This window comes from Dendrobates tinctorius, unplaced genomic scaffold (assembly GCF_039654945.1).
Source record: "Dendrobates tinctorius isolate UK_male_01 unplaced genomic scaffold, ASM3965494v1 ptg000455l, whole genome shotgun sequence".
NCBI lineage: Eukaryota > Metazoa > Chordata > Amphibia > Anura > Dendrobatidae > Dendrobates > Dendrobates tinctorius.
The window spans coordinates 293,760-314,936 of record NW_027362117.1 but is presented as its reverse complement, the minus strand read 5'-3'; the positions used below and the strand labels follow the sequence as shown (position 1 = coordinate 314,936).

General features: G+C 51.7%; 2 protein-coding genes across 6 annotated transcripts in view; one reads left to right on the top strand and one right to left on the bottom strand.

Moving 5' to 3' along the window:
• Positions 1-21,177, bottom strand: part of CACNA2D2 (calcium voltage-gated channel auxiliary subunit alpha2delta 2) — a 226,877-nt gene that overhangs the window by 66,358 nt on the left and 139,342 nt on the right. For all 5 annotated transcript variants that reach the window (XM_073564499.1, XM_073564501.1, XM_073564500.1 and 2 more), the window contains exon 4: positions 12,450-12,509. In XM_073564499.1, coding sequence (XP_073420600.1) covers positions 12,450-12,509 — 60 coding nt within the window. The remainder of the gene's footprint in view (positions 1-12,449; positions 12,510-21,177) is intronic.
• Positions 9,296-10,621, top strand: LOC141077516 (uncharacterized; the record flags this gene model as incomplete). Its single annotated transcript, XM_073564504.1, has 1 exon — positions 9,296-10,621. A coding segment is annotated over one exon (1,230 nt), but the record flags the coding sequence as incomplete, so codon positions are not given.

The window sequence follows — 21,177 nt, the reverse complement described above, 5'->3', positions numbered from 1 at the left end:
GGGGCAGTATTATAGTAGTGATATTCTTGTACATACGGGCAGTATTATAGTAGTTATATTCTTGCACATAGGGAGCAGTATTATAGTAGTTATATTCTTGTACATAGGAGCAGTATTATAGTAGTTATATTCTTGTACATAGGGGGCAGTATTATAGTAGTCATATTCTTGTACATAGGGGCAGTATTATAGCAGTTATATTCTTGTACATAGGGTACAGTATTATAGTAGTTATATTCTTGTACATGGGGCAGTATTATAGTAGTTATATTCTTGTACATGGGGGCAGTATTATAGTAGTTATATTCTTGTACATAGGAGCAGTATTATAGTAGTTATATTCTTGTACATAGGGGCAGTATTATAGTAGTTATATTCTTGCACATAGGAGCAGTATTATAGTAGTTATATTCTTGTATATAGGAGCAGTATTATAGTAGTTATATTCTTGTACATAGGAGCAGTATTATAGTAGTGATATTCTTGTACATACGGGCAGTATTAAAGTAGTGATATTCTTGTACATAGGGGCAGTATTATAGTAGTTATATTCTTGTACATAGGGGGCAGTATTATAGTAGTTATATTCTTGTACATAGGGGCAGTATTATAGTAGTTATATTCTTGTACATAGGGGCAGTATTATAATAGTTATATTCTTGTACATAGGGGCAGTATTATAGTAGTTATATTCTTGTATATAGGGGCAGTATTATAGTAGTTATATTCTTGTACATTGGGGGCAGTATTATAGAAGTTATATTCTTGTACATAGGGGCAGTATTATAGTAGTTATATTCTTGTACATTGGGGGCAGTATTATAGTAGTTATATTCTTGTACATAGGGGCAGTAATATAGTAGTTATATTCTTGTACATAGGGGGCAGTATTATAGTAGTTATATTCTTGTACATAGGGGGCAGTATTATAGTAGTTATATTCTTGTACATATGGGGCAGTATTATAGTAGTTATATTCTTGTACATTGGGGGCAGTATTATAGTAGTTATATTCTTGTACATAGTGGCAGTATTATAGCAGTTATATTCTTGTATATAGGGGAAGTATTATAGTAGTTATATTCTTGTACATAGGGGCAGTATTATAGTAGTTATATTGTACATAGGAGCAGTATTATAGTAGTTATATTCTTGTACATAGGGAGCAGTATTATAGTAGTTATATTCTTGTACATAGGAGCAGTATTATAGTATTTATATTCTTGTACATAAGAGCAGTATTATAGTAGTTATATTCTTGTATATAGGAGCAGTATTATAGTAGTTATATTCTTGTACATAGGAGCAGTATTATAGTAGTGATATTCTTGTACATACGGGCAGTATTAAAGTAGTGATATTCTTGTACATAGGGGCAGTATTATAGTAGTTATATTCTTGTACATAGGGGGCAGTATTATAGTAGTTATATTCTTGTACATAGGGGCAGTATTATAGTAGTTATATTCTTGTACATAGGGGCAGTATTATAGTAGTTATATTCTTGTATATAGGGGCAGTATTATAGTAGTTATATTCTTGTACATTGGGGGCAGTATTATAGAAGTTATATTCTTGTACATAGGGGCAGTATTATAGTAGTTATATTCTTGTACATTGGGGGCAGTATTATAGTAGTTATATTCTTGTACATAGGGGCAGTAATATAGTAGTTATATTCTTGTACATAGGGGGCAGTATTATAGTAGTTATATTCTTGTACATAGGGGGCAGTATTATAGTAGTTATATTCTTGTACATATGGGGCAGTATTATAGTAGTTATATTCTTGTACATAGTGGCAGTATTATAGCAGTTATATTCTTGTATATAGGGGCAGTATTATAGTAGTTATATTCTTGTACATAGGGGCAGTATTATAGTAGTTATATTGTACATAGGAGCAGTATTATAGTAGTTATATTCTTGTACATAGGGGCAGTATTATAGTAATTATATTCTTGTACATAGGAGCATTATTATAATAGTTATATTCTTGTACATGGGGGCAGTATTGTAGTAGTTATATTCTTGTACATAGGGGCAGTATTATAGTAGTTATATTCTTGTACATAGGAGCAGTATTATAGTAGTTATATTCTTGTACATAGGGGAAGTATTATAGTAGTTATACTCTTGTACATAGGGGGGCAGTATTATAGCAGTTCTATTCTTGTACATAGGGGGGCAGTATTATAGTAGTTATATTCTTGTACACAGGAGCAGTATTATAGTAGTTATATTCTTGTATGTAGGGGCAGTATTATAGTAGTTATATTCTTGTACATAGGAGTAGTATTATAGTAGTTATATTCTTGTACATAGGGGCAGTATTATAGTGGTTATATTCTTGTACATAGGGGGCAGTATTATAGTAGCTATATTCTTGTACATAGGAGCAGTATTATAGTAGTTATATTCTTGTACATAGGGGAAGTATTATAGTAGTTATATTCTTGTACATAGGGGAAGTATTATACTAGTTATATTCTTGTACATAGGGGCAGTATTATAGTAGTTATACTCTTGTACATAGGGGGGCAGTATTATAGCAGTTATATTCTTGTACATAGGAGCAGTATTATAGTAGTTATATTCTTGTACATAGGAGCAGTATTATAGTAGTTATATTTTTGTATATAGGAGCAGTATTATAGTGGTTATATTCTTGTACATAGGAGCAGTATTATAGTAGTTATATTCCTGTACATAGGGGCAGTATTATAGTAGTTATATTCTTGTATATAGGAGCAGTATTACAGTAGTTATATTCTTGTACATAGGGGGCAGTATTATAGTAGTTATATTCTTGTACATAGGGGCAGTATTATAGTGGTTATATTCTTGTACATAGGGGGCAGTATTATAGTAGTTATATTCTTGTACATAGGAGCAGTATTATAGTAGTTATATTCTTGTACATAGGAGCAGTATTATAGTAGTTATATTTTTGTATATAGGAGCAGTATTATAGTGGTTATATTCTTGTACATAGGGGGCAGTATTATAGTAGTTATATTCTTGTATATAGGAGCAGTATTATAGTGGTTATATTCTTGTACATAGGGGCAGTATTATAGCAGTTATATACTTAGTTACATGTACTGATGCTTGACGTTGACCTGTCGCTCCTCGCCAGTAGCATCAGCAGAGTCTAATTATGTGATTGTCGCATCCTCGGGACAGAGGACAGAACGTTCCAGCAGACGGAATCATAATGACACAGATTTACCCCACTAGGAGCCTGCGGCTGCCGCTCACGTGATAAGATTTTTTTTAGCACAGATCATCAAGATCTGGATGTGTCCGATCCCCGAGCGATGAAGGTTGAGTCTCCAGATCTAGAAGCAATGGGATGAAACTGAATGGGAAGAGACACAGATTAGATATTAGAAAAAACTTTTTGACAGTTAGAGTGATCAATGAGTGGAACAGGCTGCCACGAGAAGTGGTGAGTTCTCCTTCAATGGAAGTCTTCAAACAGAGGCTGGACAGACATCTGACTGGGATGATTTAGCGAATCCTGCTTTGAGCAGGGGGTTGGACCAGATGGCCCAGGAGGTCCCTTCCAACTCTACGATTCTATGATTCTATGATTCTATGAGATCTGAAGGTGAATGGTCGGACTAACACCAGAATTTAAAGACAATATGACCATCTATTTCTAAGAGGAAGAAGGGGGGTATGGATGTGATATGACTGTTGCCGGCACATGTCACCCAGCGATTGTTACAGACTTCCATCTGTATTTTCCTCTACACATTGGCGCAGCATGTAAACTGCTCGTAAGATGAGATGTCAGAGCGCACACCCCCGTCATTCTGTGAGCCTGGCGCATACATCCAGACAGCCGCCATCTGCTTTCCTGAGCCAACTGTCTGGACATGGTGCCCAGCGCTGCCCGGGCTTCAGAGGAAGCTTCAGGCTGAGTGCAGACGGAGTTTTGAGCCCTGTGGATTTTTCCGTGCAGAATGGAAGAAAACCGCAGGTCAAATGACCTGCATTTTTCCTGCGGATTTCTTCCATTTTTCATGCGGTTTTCATGCGGTTTTTGTGCGGTTTTCCATTGCGGTCTTCCCCCTGCGGATTTGGTAACAGGGGAGATAGAAAACCGCACAAAAGAAGTAACATCCTGCGGATTTTGTACCGTAGGAAAACCGTGCGGGAAAAATCCGCAGCGTCTGCACAGCGTTTTTTTTTTTCCATTCATTTTAAAGGTACTGTACATCACAATGCGGATATGCAACGTTTCTGCGCGGTAAAATCCGCTGCGGAAACGCTGCAAATCTGCATCGTGTGCACATGGCCTCAAACCAGGCAAAGGTCTCAAAGAAAACGGAGGGGCCCCAGAGCGAGGGACGAGGGGTCACTCACTGTAGCAGATCACTTAGCTCAATGCCCCCAGCAGAAGTGTAAAAGAAGAGGCAGCAAAGGAGTCGATCACATCTCTGTCACAGATAAGACTTTCCTTTACCCGTCATTCCTCACCCACTGCAACATCCAGAGCTGCATTCACAATTCTACTGGTGACTGCAGACAGAATCTTATCATGTATCTCTGTATACAGGGAGCTCCCCCTAGTGGTGACTGCAGACAGGATCTTATCATGTATCTCTGTATACAGGGAGCTCCCTCTAGTGGTGGCTGCAGACAGGATCTTAACATGTATCTCTGTATACAGGGAGCTCCCCCTAGTGGTAACTGCAGACGGGATCTTATCATGTATCTCTGTATACAGGGAGCTCCCATTAGTGGTGAAGTGCAGACAGGATCTTATCATGTATCTCTGTATACAGGGAGCTCCCTCTAGTGGTGGCCTGCAGACAGGATCTTATCATGTATCTCTGCATACAGGGAGCTCCCATTAGTGGTGAAGTGCAGACAGGATCTTATCATGTATCTCTGTATACAGGGAGCTCCCCCTAGTGGTGACTGCAGACAGGATCTTATCCTGTATCTTTGTGTACAGGAAGCTCCCCCTAGTGGTGGCTGCAGACAGGATCTTATCATGTATCTCCATATACAGGGAGCTCCCCCTAGTGGTGGCTGCAGACGGGATCTTATCATGTATCTCTGTATACAGGGAGCTCCCCCTAGTGGTGGCTGCAGACGGGATCTTACCATGTATCTCTGTATACAGGGAGCTCCCCCTAGTGGTGGCTGCAGACGGGATCTTATCATGTATCTCTGTATACAGGGAGCTCCCCCTAGTGGTGGCTGCAGACGGGATCTTATCATGTATCTCTGTATACAGGGAGCTCCCCCTAGTGGTGGCTGCAGACAAGATCTTATGTATCTCTGTATACATGGAGCCCCCTAGTGGTGACTGCAGAAAGGATCTTATCATGTATCTCTGCATACATGGAGCCCTCCTAGTGGTGACTGCAGACAGGATCTTATCATGTATCTCTGAATACAGGGAGTGCCCCCTAATGGTGACTGCAGACAGGATCCTATCATGTATCTCTGTATACAGGGAGCTCCCCCTAGTGGTGGCTGCAGACGGGATCTTACCATGTATCTCTGTATACAGGGAGCTCCCCCTAGTGGTGGCTGCAGACAAGATCTTATGTATCTCTGTATACAGGGAGCTCCCCCTAGTGGTGACTGCAAACAGGATCTTATCATGTATCTCTGTATACATGGAGCCCCCTAGTGGTGACTGCAGAAAGGATCTTATCATGTATCTCTGCATACATGGAGCCCTCCTAGTGGTGACTGCAGACAGGATCTTATCATGTATCTCTGAATACAGGGAGTGCCCCCTAATGGTGACTGCAGACAGGATCCTATCATGTATCTCTGTATACAGGGAGCTCCCCCTAGTGGTGTCTGCAGACAGGATCTTATCATGCATCTCTGTATACAGGGAGCTCCCCCTAGTGGTGGATGCAGGAAGGCTCATGTCCATCATGTAATGTTAGGTCTATGCAGATGGCGATCTGAGCTGTATAATTTAGTGTCATAGTAGTAATCAGCACAAGGAACTGGTGTTATAATTGGACGTCCACATCACAGTGGAGAAAATGTAAATGCAGCTTTAGCTGTAACTGTAATTTTCTTATTATTATAATAATAAGCGCAGGAAACAGTAACTTTACACAGTTGCACCTTGTGCTGGGCACATACACTCGGCGGCGCCGTCTGTTACACGTACGTAGTTTCTGAAGCTTTGACAATGGAGGCAGAGTAATTAGGCGGCGGTGTCGGATCGGTCTCTGCCGTCGCGGAGAGTCCAGTAACGCCATAGACATAAAAATAAAACGTTCCTTTGGCGACTTAAGATGGAAAAGCAGCAGAGTCTTCCTGGAGGACGGGACTGACAGGAGGAGAACGATCTGCGTCTGTGAAAATGGGAGATTACAGCAAGGTCCATACGGATAACGCATGGGCAGCCTTTTACCCAAGATCCCTGCGTGTTCCCTGCGGAGCACAGGACGCCCAGGGGCAGGAGACCCCCCCCCCCCGTACCCAGGGACAGGAGAGACCCCCCCCGCGCCCAGGGGCAGGAGAGACCCCCCCCCGCGCCCAGGGGCAGGAGAGACCCCCCCACGCCCAGGGGCAGGAGAGACCCCCCCCACGCACCCAGGGGCAGGAGAGACCCCCCCCACGCGCCCAGGGGCAGGAGAGACCCCCCCCACGCGCCCAAGGGCAGGAGAGACCCCCCCCCACGCGCCCAGGGGCAGGAGAGACCCCCCCACGCGCCCAGGGGCAGGAGAGACCCCCCCCCACGCGCCCAGGGGCAGGAGAGACCCCCCCACGCGCCCAGGGGCAGGAGAGACCCCCCCCACGCGCCCAGGGGCAGGAGAGACCCCCCCACGCGCCCAGGGGCAGGAGAGACCCCCCCACGCGCCCAGGGGCAGGAGAGACCCCCTCCACGCGCCCAGGGGCAGGAGACCCGCGCCCAGGGGCAGGAGAGACCCCCCCCCCGCGCCCAGGGGCATGAGAGACCCACCCCGCGCCCAGGGGCAGGAGAGACCCACCCCGCGCCCAGGGGCAGGAGAGACCCCCCCGCGCCCAGGGGCAGGAGAGACCCCCCCCCACGCCCAGGGGCAGGAGAGACCCCCCCCACGCCCAGGGGCAGGAGAGACCCCCCCACGCCCAGGGGCAGGAGAGACCCCACCCCACGCCCAGGGGCAGGAGAGACCCCCCCCCCACGCCCAGGGGCAGGAGAGACCCCGCGCTGTCCCCTTTCTAACAACCTTGAAGCAATCAGTGAGCAGCCATGCAGGGGGCTGTAATCAGAGCGAGGGGCAGGCGGGAGGTGAGGACGTGGCTCTGTCGCACATTACACCTCTTGGCCATCTGTCTGCACTGGGCAATGTGAAATCAGAGGCCGAGGCTGGCAGGATCTGCATGATGATCAGTGGAGGAGGGGGCACAGGACATCTGGATGGAGCCTCAATCAGAGGAGGAGAGGGAGGTCACGGCGGCTGCCAAGCCATGAAATCACGGCTCTAACTGTGCCCTACACAGCCAAACCCTGGCAAGGGGGTGCTCATGTCCTGGCATCCTTGGCAGCGAATGTAGGAATGAACATTTGTTTTTTTATTTTGCTTAAATGGCTTCACGTTTAACTGTTGTGGAACTACAAGTCCCAGCACAAATAAAAGCCAGAACCCCAGAACAGCCAGTAGCATAAATCAAAGACACATCCGGAGCTGCATTCACAATTCTGCTAGCCAGCATGCTGAATGACTTTACACCTCTGCGTACTCCCTGCTGCTTCAGCGACTGGACAGAACGTGCTCTCCATTTTGGGGGACACTGGGGCTCAATCGCCTGTAGGGGTACAGATCATCAAGGAGTAGCTTTACATGTAGCACTTTCCCCAGAGCAGCGCCCCCAGGCTGAGGGACACATGCAGAGAAATGGCAGCGCAGCATTGGCTCTGACAGGACTGATGGATCCCTCCTAGCAGCCTGCAGGCTTATGGATGCAGCTCTGGGTGTGATTAGAGTATAATCTATGGCATGACATGAAGGTGATGGAGCGTTACACAGCAGGACCCCGGTTTGTGATCTTAGATCGGCATCCAGGGCGCTTACAGGGTCAGTCCCAAATCAGAGCGTTTTCAGTACACAGGATTAATCATTTGGCCATTACAATCCATTTTCACATCTGCACTGATTTTCTGCCATCACCTTCTAATGAAGTCCCCACCCGGGCTTACGTCACCCCCATTACCAATACATCTGTTCTCCAGTAGTTCTAAGAGCACAGATGCACCTAGTGACCCTAAGAAACATTTGCAGCCGAGATGTAGCTCAGCTCTGCCTTACTATGCTCACCTCTGCTCAGCTCTAGTACTATGCTCTGCTCTACTATGCTCTGCTCAGATCTACTATGCTCAGATCAGATCGGCTCATCTTTGCTCAGCTCTGCTATGCTCAGCTCTGATCTACTCTGCTCTGCTCAGATCAGCTTATCTTTGCTCAGCTCTGCTATGCTCAGCTCTGATCTACTCTGCTCTGATACAAGAAGTTAACCCGGTGTTGGGCTTGCACTGGATATCAGTAATCGTTGTGAAGATCCCGAGCGTCATAGAATAATATTGTCATTGTGGTAGGAGCCCTTTATCCCGGGTATTGGGGTCTGCCCGGGTATGGAGGCGCTTGTGTCCTCCGCTCACTCGTCATGCACTTTACACTGGTGTGTGGACAGCACATTGGGCAGATGGATCCTCGTTACTCGGAGGGTCACTAATTGGCGGTGATTTATCAGCTCCAGCCATCGTCGCACATAGACGAGTACGAGGATACTGAGCGCGGACGCCGCTAATCCTTAACCCCGCAATGGCTGGATCGGAGCGGCCGGGAGTCCGGGAACGTGTGTGTATATATGAGATTAATGGAGGAACAAGAAAACGTGGATAAACCCGGACACCGGGGTAAAGGAGCCGCGCAGCCGCTCGGGGGGCCGACGGATACTCAGCCCAGAGACCACACAACCAAGATTCCCAAAATGAAAGGGATAATGCAAAATTATGACATCCATCACGTCATAAATCAGATGTGGAACATTGCAGCCGAGTCACCATGACATGTGCCAGAAAAACATGGGATTTATATCACGAGAAGATATCGCCGCCTGAGACCCCACCGCCCCCCCCCCCCCCATGTCCAGGCCGCCATCTTCCCGCAGACATCTGACAGACGTGGATGAGAATCCAGCTCTCTGACCCAGGAATGCCAGCGGCAACAGAGGCCGAAGATGGCGGACCCTCCACAATGGCAGCCCCCCCCTCACCTCCTGCTTCCATGTTCGAGAGCCGACACTGGCAATGACAATCTGACCCAAAATACCACATTCACCTTCATCAGATCAGGCAGAAGCCGGGAGAGCCGAGGAAAGACGGGAGAAGACAGCCGTGGAGAGACGGGAGAAAACAGCCAAGGAGAGACGGGAGAAGACAGCCGAGGAGAGACGGGAGAAAACAGCCGAGGAGAGACGGGAGAAGACAGCCGAGGAGAGACGGGAGAAGACAGCCGAGGAAAGACGGGAGAAGAAAGCCGAGGAGAGACAGGAAAAGAAAGCCGAGGAGAGACGGGAGAAGAGAGCCGAGGAGAGACGGGAGAAGACAGCCGAGGAAAGACGGGAGAAGAAAGCCGAGGAGAGACGGGAAAAGAAAGCCGAGGAGAGACGGGAGAAGAGAGCCGTGGAGAGACGGGAGAAAACAGCCGAGGAGAGACGGGAGAAGACAGCCGAGGAGAGACGGGAGAAGACAGCCGAGGAAAGACGGGAGAAGAAAGCCGAGGAGAGACGGGAAAAGAAAGCCGAGGAGAGACGGGAGAAGACAGCCGAGGAGAGACGGGAGAAGACAGCCGAGGAGAGACGGGAGAAGACAGCCGAGGAGAGACGGGAGAAGACAGCCGAGGAGAGACGGGAGAAGACAGCCGAGGAGAGACGGGAGAAGACAGCCGAGGAGAGACGGGAGAAGACAGCCGAGGAGAGACGGGAGAAGACAGCCGAGGAGAGACGGGAAAAGAAAGCCGAGGAGAGACGGGAGAAGAGAGCCGAGGAGAGACGAGAGAAGACAGCCGAGAAGACAGCCGAGGAGAGACGGGAGAAGACAGCCGAGGAGAGACGGGAGAAGAAAGCCGAGGAGAGATGGGAGAAGAAAGCCGAGGAGAGACGGGAGAAGACAGCCGAGGAGAGACGGGAGAAGACAGCCGAGGAGAGACGGGAGAAGACAGCCGAGGAGAGACGGGAGAAGACAGCCGAGGAGAGACGGGAGAAGAAAGCCGAGGAGAGACGGGAGAAGAAAGCCGAGGAGAGACGGGAGAAGAAAGCAAAGGAAAGACGGGAGAAGAAAGCAAAGGAAAGACGGGAGAAGAAAGCAAAGGAAAGACGGGAGAAGAAAGCAGAGGAGAGACGGGAGAAGAAAGCCGAGGAGAGACGGGAGAAGACAGCCGAGGAGAGACGGGAGAAGACAGCCGAGAAGACAGCCGAGGAGAGACGGGAGAAGAAAGCCGAGGAGAGACGGGAGAAGAAAGCCGAGGAGAGACGGGAGAAGAAAGCATAGGAAAGACGGGAGAAGAAAGCAAAGGAAAGACGGGAGAAGAAAGCATAGGAAAGACGGGAGAAGAAAGCAGTGGAGAGACGGGAGAAGAAAGCAAAGGAAAGACGGGAGAAGAAAGCAAAGGAAAGACGGGAGAAGAAAGCAAAGGAAAGACGGGAGAAGAAAGCAAAGGAAAGACGGGAGAAGAAAGCCGAGGAGAGACGGGAGAAGAAAGCCGAGGAGAGACGGGAGAAGAAAGCCGAGGAGAGACGGGAGAAGAAAGCCGAGGAGAGACGGGAGAAGAAAGCATAGGAAACACGGGAGAAGAGAGCCGAGGAAAGACGGGAGAAGAAAGCAAAGGAAAGACGGGAGAAGCAAAGGAAAGACGGGAGAAGAAAGCAAAGGAAAGACGGGAGAAGAAAGCAAAGGAAAGACGGGAGAAGAAAGCCGAGGAGAGACGGGAGAAGAAAGCCGAGGAGAGACGGGAGAAGAAAGCCGAGGAGAGACGGGAGAAGAAAGCCGAGGAGAGACGGGAGAAGAAAGCCGAGGAGAGACGGGAGAAGAAAGCCGAGGAGAGACGGGAGAAGAAAGCATAGGAAAGACGGGAGAAGAGAGCCGAGGAAAGACGGGAGAAGAAAGCAAAGGAAAGACGGGAGAAGAAAGCAAAGGAAAGACGGGAGAAGAAAGCAGAGGAGAGACGGGAGAAGAAAGCCGAGGAGAGACGGGAGAAGAAAGCCGAGGAGAGACGGGAGAAGAAAGCCGAGGAGAGACGGGAGAAGAAAGCCGAGGAGAGACGGGAGAAGAAAGCCGAGGAGAGACGGGAGAAGAAAGCCGAGGAGAGACGGGAGAAGAAAGCATAGGAAACACGGGAGAAGAGAGCCGAGGAAAGACGGGAGAAGAAAGCAAAGGAAAGACGGGAGAAGAAAGCAAAGGAAAGACGGGAGAAGAAAGCAAAGGAAAGACGGGAGAAGAAAGCCGAGGAAAGACGGGAGAAGAAAGCCGAGGAGAGACGGGAGAAGAAAGCCGAGGAGAGACGGGAGAAGAAAGCATAGGAAAGACGGGAGAAGAGAGCCGAGGAAAGACGGGAGAAGAAAGCCGAGGAAAGACGGGAGAAGAAAGCCAAGGAAAGACGGGAGAAGATAGCCGAAGAAAGACGGGAGAAGAGAGCCGAAGAAAGACGGGAGAAGAGAGCCGAGGAAAGACGGGAGAAGAAAGCCGAGGAAAGACGGGAGAAGAGAGCCGAGGAAAGACGGGAGAAGAAAGCCGAGGAAAGACGGGAGAAGAAAGCCGAGGAAAGACGGGAGAAGAAAGCCGAGGAAAGACGGGAGAAGAAAGCCGAGGAAAGACGGGAGAAGGAAGAGAGGAGGGAGAAGGAAGAGAGGGGGGAGAAGGAAGAGAGGGGGGAGAAGGAAGAGAGGGGGGAGAAGGAAGAGAGGGGGGAGAAGGAAGACGGGGAGAAGAAAAAGTAGGGGAAAAAATAGGATGGAGAAGAAGGTGGAAAAGGAAATAGAAAAAGAAAGGATTTATGAAGATGAAGAGGAAAGAATAGGAAAGAATTTTAGCATGACAAACAAAAGGAAGAAAAAGATTAAATAATATATTAGAAAATAGAAAGGGGAGTAAATGAGAAGCAGGAAAAAGAGGAAAGGACAAGAGGAGAGGGAAAAAGAAAAAAGAAGTAAAAGTTGAAGAAAAAAAAGGAAGTAAAAGGAAGGATGAAGAGGAGGAAGAAAACAAGACAGTCGTAATTGAGAAGAATGAAGGGTCGGATCCCAGAGCAGCTCCACTGAAGGACGGCAGGAGAGGGGAGGAAGATCTGGGCGCAGCGGGGGGCACCACACCGAGGAGCCCACTGTGCCACATCAGACCACCCAGAACCTGCGAGATGATGGGTTCCTGTGATGGCACACAGAAGCTGAACACACAGGGGCCGGGCACTGCCACTCACCCTGATGTTATCCTGCCAGCGGTGACTCCTCTGGAACTCCTCCGCAGCACGCGCCAACCTCTGCAAGACAAGAGGCACAAGAGGTCATCAGCACACAGAGCGGCACCATGCACCCAGCATCACACCCACAAGCGCCCCCCAGAGTCAGTAACGGCCTAGTACGCCCAGAAACAGACCAGAAGAGAAGCTCCCTGCTACAACTCAGCATGACCCGGAGATGTAAGCGACCCCACAGGGAGCAGGTGTGACAACCAGCATGGACCGCCATTACTGGGCCACAGTGGGTGTCAGCCGGTATAGGTGTCAGTCATCGGCCTCCCAGACGGAGGAGCCGCAGATCATGGGATGTGAGGGCTGTAAAGAAACTCTGCTCTTATCACTAGTGACGACACTGCAGCTGTGAGCTGCATCACATCGAGTCGCCTGCAAAAGCCATCTAGATTTATTCACAGACACTGGGCAAAACCATCACGTGTGTGACAAGAGCGGAGAAACAGCGGACCACCCGGGCCGACGAGAGAGACCCCCACACCGACACCAGACTACAACTCCCAACATGGCCCTCAGGCAGGAGGACTCCTCCACCCCCAATATGGCAGGTGCCCGCAAATCCATCAGATCATGTATAACAGTCCTCTGTGTCTGAGCTGTCCAGCGGAGGGCGCTGCTCTACTGCATCCCACATCCTGGCACGCGGGCACCAGCCAGGTCCCTGCAGCGAGCTGCACACAGATGCGGCTGTCGGCGGGTGCGACTCCTGCAATAATTGTGCAGTAAAAGCTTTACCTGAAAGGCGGATATTCTGTGGGCGGAAGAAGTGGCGGAGCACAGCGGGAGCTGCCAGTGACTGACGGCAGCGGTAACCCTTCCAGTGCCAGAGCACTTACCGCCACTAACAATACACAGCACAGGCACCCACATAGCACTGCCCGAGACAGGAGTACAGAGGCGTTACATAGGACTGCAGGTGGCATCACAACATCATCTGCTCTCAGAGTCATCACTGTGTTATCTGTGGTGTTACATAGGACTGCAGGTGACATCTACTACCTTATCTGCATTCAGAGTTATCACTGTGTTATCTGTGGTGTTACATAGGACTGCAGGTGACATCTACATTATCTGTACAGAGAGAGTTATCACTTATCTGTGGTGTTACATAGGACTGCAGGTGACATCTACTACATTATCTGCTCTCAGAGTCATCACTGTGTTATCTGTGGTGTTACATAGGACTGCAGGTGACATCTACTACATTATCTGCTCTCAGAGTCATCACTGTGTTATCTGTGATGTTACATAGGACTGCAGGTGACATCTACTACATTATCTGCTCTCAGTCATCACTGTTATCTGTGGTGTTACATAGGACTGCAGGTGACATCTACTACATTATCTTCATTCAGAGTCATCACTGTTATATGTGGTGATACATAGGACTGCAGGTGACATCTACTACATTATCTGCTCTCAGTCATCACTGTGTTATCTGTGGTGTTACATAGGACTGCAGGTGACATCTACTACATTATCTGTAGTCCGTCATCACTGTGTTATCTGTGGTGTTACATAGGACTGCAGGTGACATCTACTACATTATCTGTACTCAGTCATCACTGTGTTATCTGTGGTGTTACATAGGACTGCAGGTGACATCTACATTATCTGTACAGAGAGTTATCACTGTGTTATCTGTGGTGTTACATAGGACTGCAGGGGCCATGCATTGCATCATCACGCTCCGCTCTGCTCCGTGTAGCACACTGTGGTGCAGTGTCGGTGTGGGTCTTCTGGATGCGGCCTGGCGTCCCCCCTTCTCTGCGGCTGTATTAAGGCATTTAGAGGAGATCAGTGAGGGGTGAGCAGACGACGCACCGCCAGGTGGAGGCGCGCGGCGCTCTGCAGCCCGTACACGGAGCAGCGCAGATAATATTCTTAATCCAAATATATAAATAAAAAGAAAATAAATCATACAAACAGCCGCGGGCGCAAACTATCAAGTCGCCAGCGTTTCTGCAGCTACACGGAATGTGACCTTTTCCAGCCCAATCTCCCGTGTTCCGGTCGCCGCGTTGATGGAAAAATTAATACAATAGATTTTACTTAAAGGGAAAAAGGTCACAAAGAAACGGGGAAAACTAATCTCAGGATGTAGGATCAGACCTTTCCAGAGAGCGGCTGCCTCCCCGTCCTGCACCCCACAGGCCGCTCCTGCCCGGCTCCGCCATCTTCTCCTGCGCAGATCGGAAACACTCAACTCGCACAAAAAAGTGCCCAATGCCGCATCCAGGGCACCCTGATGGTCACAGGCGGTGGGCCATGGGCGGCGCTCTATGGGCAGCCATGACAAGCCGTAAGCACTAGTCTGTGGGCAGCAGTATGGGCACATGTTTGGGTGGCTGTAGGGCACAGCCTTCGGCAATGGTCTGAGGACATGAATGAGCAGCGGAGCAGACTATACTTTGTGAGCATTCATGGGCTGCGGTGTAGGCACATCCATGGGTATAACTTAAGGCCCCCCCCCATAGACAGCCACATGTGCTGCTAAAGGCTCCTCCATGGGCTACAAAACGGCCACATCCACAGGTATCACAGAAGGCTCCCCCATAGGCCACAGCATGGGCATTTCCATAGGTAGCACGAAAGGCTCCTCCATGGGCTACAACACGGGCACATCCATGGGTATCACAAAAGGATACCCCACAGGCAGCCACATGGGCAGCTCCTAGGTAGCACCAAAGGCTCCTTCATAGGCTACAACACTGCCACGGGTATCACAAAAAGCTCACCGATAGGCAATGGTATGGGCAGCTACATAGGTAACACTAAAGACTCCTCCATGGGCTACAGCACCGGCACATCCATGAGTATCACAAAAGGCTCCACCATAGGCCACGATGTGGGCAGCTACATAGGTAACACTAAAGGCACCTCCATGGGCCGCTGCATGGGCACATCCATGGGTACAAATAAAGTAACCTCCATGGTCCACAGCAAGGGAACAGCCATGGGCACATCCATGGATAGCACTAAAGGCACCCCTATGGACAGCGATTGGGTCACATTTTTGGCTACATGCTACAGTAGACAGATGAATCTATGACAGTGAAGGCACACGAGGGTCTTGGTCTTGCAGTGATGTGGGCACCGCTGGTGAGGGGGCATGGCTCGGATGATATAGTCATATACAACCTGTCACTACGACCAGTAACGGCACCAACAAAGACGCGCTTCCTGCAGCCGCCCCGCAACGCCAGTCCTGCTTTTTGGGAGATTTGGCATTGTGTCCTGTCCCATGTTGAATCCCACAGAGACCCGACTCCTAAAATATCCCAGATGAGAGTCTCCTTGACTATATTAACATTAGGAGCCTAATCAGCAATCAGCAGCTCATAATTTTCTGATTAGCTCTGATTAAACTCCGGCATCGGCAGAGCAGGAGGAAAACTCAGGAAGCAGAAACCCAAACATGGAGCCCGGGCCCCGCACACATCGGAAGGTGGCCCCCTACAGGGAGGATGGGGCGAGGGATGCGGGAAGATGCCAGACTCCATTCAGTGAGGTCATCACCGCCGGTGGCGCTGACAACCTCCATGCAGACAGGGTGTCAGCAGTGACAGGTGGGACTGATGCTGTGCAGGGTTTGGTCGGTACCTTGGATGATTGCGGTAATGGCGGACGCTGGCTCTGGATGAGCAAGTGCAGAATGCCGCTATTGTGCGCTGTTATCAGTCAGTCCTGCCGCGCTTTATCCTCTGGTCTCAGTGGAGGTTTGTCACATTAGTTGTAGCATTTACAATGGTTGCTTAGATACGCGCTGCGGTGGAAGGTGTACGCGTCATTACTGGGGCTGCGCAGGCATCCGCTGCTCGGGGTGTGGGCGATATACGGGAACAGACGGTATGACGCACACCGTAACGCCACAGGGCACGCCGAGTACTGGGACAGGAGCACGGTCTGACCGTACGTGCAGGATCCAGCTGGTGGGGAGCCTCCAGGACGACCCCGCGCCGCGAGCCTCCAGGACGACCCCGCGCCGCGAGCCTCTAGGACGACCCCGCGCCGCGAGCCTCCAGGACGACCCCGCGCCGCGAGCCTCCAGGACGACCCCGCGCCGCGAGCCTCCAGGACGACCCCGCGCCACGAGCCTCCAGGACGACCCCGCGCCGCGAGCTTCCAGGACGACCCTGCGCCGCGAGCCTCCAGGACGACCCCGCGCCGCGAGCCTCCAGGACGACCCCGCACCGCAAGCCTCCAGGACGACCCCGCGCCGCGAGCTTCCAGGACGACCCCGCGCCGCGAGCCTCCAGGACGACCCCGCGCCGCGAGCTTCCAGGACGACCCCGCGCCGCGAGCCTCCAGGACGACCCCGCGCCGCGAGCCTCCAGGACGACCCCGCGCCGCAAGCCTCCAGGACGACCCCGCGCCGCGAGCCTCCAGGACGACCCCGCGCCTCGAGCCTCCCTGCTGCTCCGTCCTCACAGTGCGGATCTTTGCGGACATTTTATTACTGCACCAATGCATCCAATGTAACTCACATTCTGGATCAGGACGCCTTGCTCTGTGTCCACAGCTCCGCTCCAGAGTCATGTGTTGCCGTAGTTACAACCTAGACCCCGTGTAGCTCAAATTCAAAAATGCAAATTGAGTCCAGTTCTACCTGCAGACAGGCAACAGCGCCGGGCCGCGGTCACCCCAGGACGGATTGTATTACACGATCTGCAGATTTCTGGTCACATTTGGGGCAGATGTCGACCTGCAATGACTCCTCCTGTTACACGCAGGGGACATTTATAATAAAAGTCTACAAGGATGACCAGAGACGGGCGGACGATGCCAGGGCTGCAATCTCTACCGCGAGGATCCCCAATGTCGTACCGCCTGGGATCCTGGCACAGATCATGGCATACAGATGACGTCGTGCCAACCCAGCTAATGAAACACTGCGCCCAAGGCGAAAGATTTGTGCACCTCATGGCAGAGACTAATGACCAGATGGACCAGCGTCCAGCGCATTGACCTGACCATCTCTATATGATCCACCATTCCTAATATGTGCAGTCACAGCTCACCTCCTCTCCTTCCCTGTAGAACTACCTCTGCACAGGACACAGAGCATGTCCAGAACACTCAAACAGGGAGAAAGGAGGTGCAGACACATTAGGGGGCAGGTGAGGCACTCTCCGATAGGTGAGGGGCAGGCGAGAGCCACTCTGATAGTCCTCCGAGCAGGCGAGCGCCACTCCGATCGTCCTTTGAGCAGGCGAGGACCACTCCGATCGTCCTTTGAGCAGGCGAGGACCACTCCGATCATCCTCCAGCTAGGTGAGGGCACTCCGATCAGCCTCCAGCTAGGCGAGGGCCACTCCGATCAGCCTCCAGCTAGGCGAGGGCCACTCCGATCAGCCTCCAGCTAGGCGAGGGCCACTCCGATCACCCTCCAGCTAGGTGAGGGCCACTCCGATCACCCTCCAGCTAGGCGAGGGCCACTCCGATCACCCTCCAGCTAGGTGAGGGCCACTCCGATCAGCCTCCAGCTAGGCGAGGGCCACTCCGATCAGCCTCCAGCTAGGCGAGGGCCACTCCGATCAGCCTCCAGCTAGGCGAGGGCCACTCGGATCACCCTCCAGCTAGGTGAGGGCCACTCCGATCAGCCTCCAGCTAGGTGAGGGCCACTCCGATCAGCCTCCAGCTAGGTGAGGGCCACTCCGATCACCCTCCAGCTAGGTGAGGGCCACTCCGATCATCCTCCAGCTAGGTGAGGGCCACTCCGATCATCCTCCAGCTAGGTGAGGGCCACTCCGTTCATCCTCCAGCTAGGTGAGGGCCACTCCGTTCATCCTCCAGCTAGGCGAGGGCCACTCCGATCAGCCTCCAGCTAGGTGAGGGCCACTCCGATCACCCTCCAGCTAGGTGAGGGCCACTCCGATCATCCTCCAGCTAGGTGAGGGCCACTCCGATCATCCTCCAGCTAGGTGAGGGCCACTCCGTTCATCCTCCAGCTAGGTGAGGGCCACTCCGATCATCCTCCAGCTAGGTGAGGGCCACTCCGATCATCCTCCAGCTAGGTGAGGGCCACTCCGATCATCCTCCAGCCAGGTGAGGGCCACGCTTCGCTGCATTTGGTGCTTGCTCCTGAATACACCACTCAATTTTCTCACGCTCCTTACTTAATGCCAATAATTTGCACACCCTTTTTGTAGACGTGGTCTTGTGTCTGCTTGCTGTCAGTGAATGGCAACGTTCTGGTTCCCATTCGGCCACAGATAAGCAGTGCTGACCTAACCACTTACACAGCAGATGGTTTGTCACAGTTGTATCTGGTCTGGCCTGACACATTGTAACGATCTCTGCAGCTGTTGGAGTCCATGCTTGTTTTACACATACGTGCTGTGCATGCAGGGGGCACATTCGGCTATGATGTGGGTACATAATTAGTCAGGGGTGACCTCTAACAAAAAGAACCACTTCAATTTTAGTGAGAAAATCTCTCCTAATGTTATGCAAATTGTCAGAAAGGCAATCAGCCTGTGCAGCCCGTTAGCGAGGCCGGCTACCGCTGGCGTGCAGCAATTTGCATGCAATTACCCAGAGTGCCCTGAGAGTACCCCATTCCTGGTCCTGGCAGAGGCGCATGATCACAGGCCGGGGGAGGGGAGGGCAAGCTGGTGAACAAGGGGTGCGATGATCGGGACGGCGGCCAGGCGGTGGTGAGCGGTTACCTCTAATCACCTCTACTGCCAGAGTATAACCCCCCAGTATCAGTGCCGCCACTGAAAAACCTCAGCTCGATGAGGGATATAATACAGAGAGGTGGGAACAGGACTAATGGGGCCGAAAGAGTCGGAGAGATGGGGCGGACGAGGATATCTGCTATCGAAATATTTTACAACAACCCCCCCAAAAACACAAAAGAAAGATGGCTGCGTCCAGCACGGCGGAGGAGCAGACGTCACGGGCGCGGCGCTGGTCTGATCCATGACGGTAAATCTGCAACTTTCCAAAACGCCTCCATAATATTAACATCCTTGCATTGCGGTCGGTGCCTGGGAAGGACAGTGTGTATATTTACAGCAGAGGGTTTGTTACTGTGTGTCCAGGCTCTGCGTCTGCATACGTCTACACTGCGGCAGTAAGATGATGCACGCCGCGGTCCTACAGACGGGGGACGTGACCGCGCACAATGCCCGCCGGTGCCCTTCACCTTCCCGCGCTCCGATGTGTTCCCATTCAGCAGATTTCCTCTGATCTTGTAATTATCTTCCATTTCTAAAAGAGCAAAAGCAACAGTGACACAAATAAGCCCCCGATCGATATCGCACCGCGACCATTGTGCCGAGGGGTCGGACCGCTTCGATCCAGGCAGCAGCAAGAAGAAAAGATCAGACAAGCCGGGCTGGGTGGCAAGACCATAATCATTAACCCGCTCACCATCAGATGTGGCACGTCTCGCGGGGCTGGCACCTTGGTCACTGGCAGCGCCGGGCCATCACAATGCCAATCTGTCTGTGCCAGAGACAAGTGTCAGTCTAGAACCAAGTCACTGCGACATACCACAGAGGAAGGTGCCACCCTGCTACACCAGTGCCTGTGCCAGCTGGCCTCTACGCACGCCCATGGCATGCTGCCGCACTGTCAGGTCTGCACGTCCTCTGTACAGGCCTGCCATGACGTACGGCCTGCGCCGCTCAGACACCACGCGCGGCCTGCGCCGCTCAGACATCGCGCGCGGCCAGCGCCGCTCAGACACCGCGCGCGACCAGCGCCGCTCAGACACCGCGCGCGGCCAGCGCCGCTCAGACACCGCGCGCGGCCTGCGCCGCTCAGACACCGCGCGCGGCCTGCGCCGCTCAGACACCGCGCGCGGCCTGCGCCGCTCAGACACCGCGCGCGGCCTGCGCCGCTCAGACACCGCGCGCGGCCTGCGCCGCTCAGACACCGCGCGCGGCCTGCGCCACTCCGACACGACATAACTCCCATGCCAATCTGTCTGTGTCAGAGAAAAGCGTCAGTCCATTAACAAGTCACTGACATGGCACAGAGGAGCGTGCCAACCGGACACACTAATGTCACGCCGCTGTAATAACATGTAATTCTTCTGCTACTCGTGCCCATCCCCGCAGCAGCCTTCGGCCTAGCACTGCCTCTCGCGCCGCACTACAGGTTACACACTATCAGTGCCATCTGATCGCTGCAAGTGTCACTGGTCCCTGGCAGCGCCACCCTCCATGCTGACGATGTGTCACATTACACAAGTGAGTAGACCCCTTCCTTGCCAAACAGGTCATCATCCACCATTGCCAACTGTGGCGCCCGGTGACTAACACCTGTCACTGTCTTCTCAGACACCTGTGCCACCCTACACCAGCTGTACGCACACTTGTCCATCTGCTGACAACCGCTGTGCCACCCACAAACACCACACACGGGGGACTGCAGACGTCACGCCATTATCCAGCTGCACAGTGACCCCTAATCCTGGCCAGTGTGGGCAGAAAAGCAGGATGACAACCAAAGTGGCCGCAGGGCGGCATCTGCCCCAGTGCCCAGACCGGCGGTGGCACCAGGTACCCAGGCTGACCCTCAGTGTGCAACATTGGGGCGTCACTGTGCTTTCCCAGAATCACAGATGAACTGATGAGAGCGCAGAGTCTCGTCCACAGAGCTGACACACCGGTGATTGGCGCTATCTGGCAGGCGCGGAGGAGGCACAGCGCCACACTCCTCT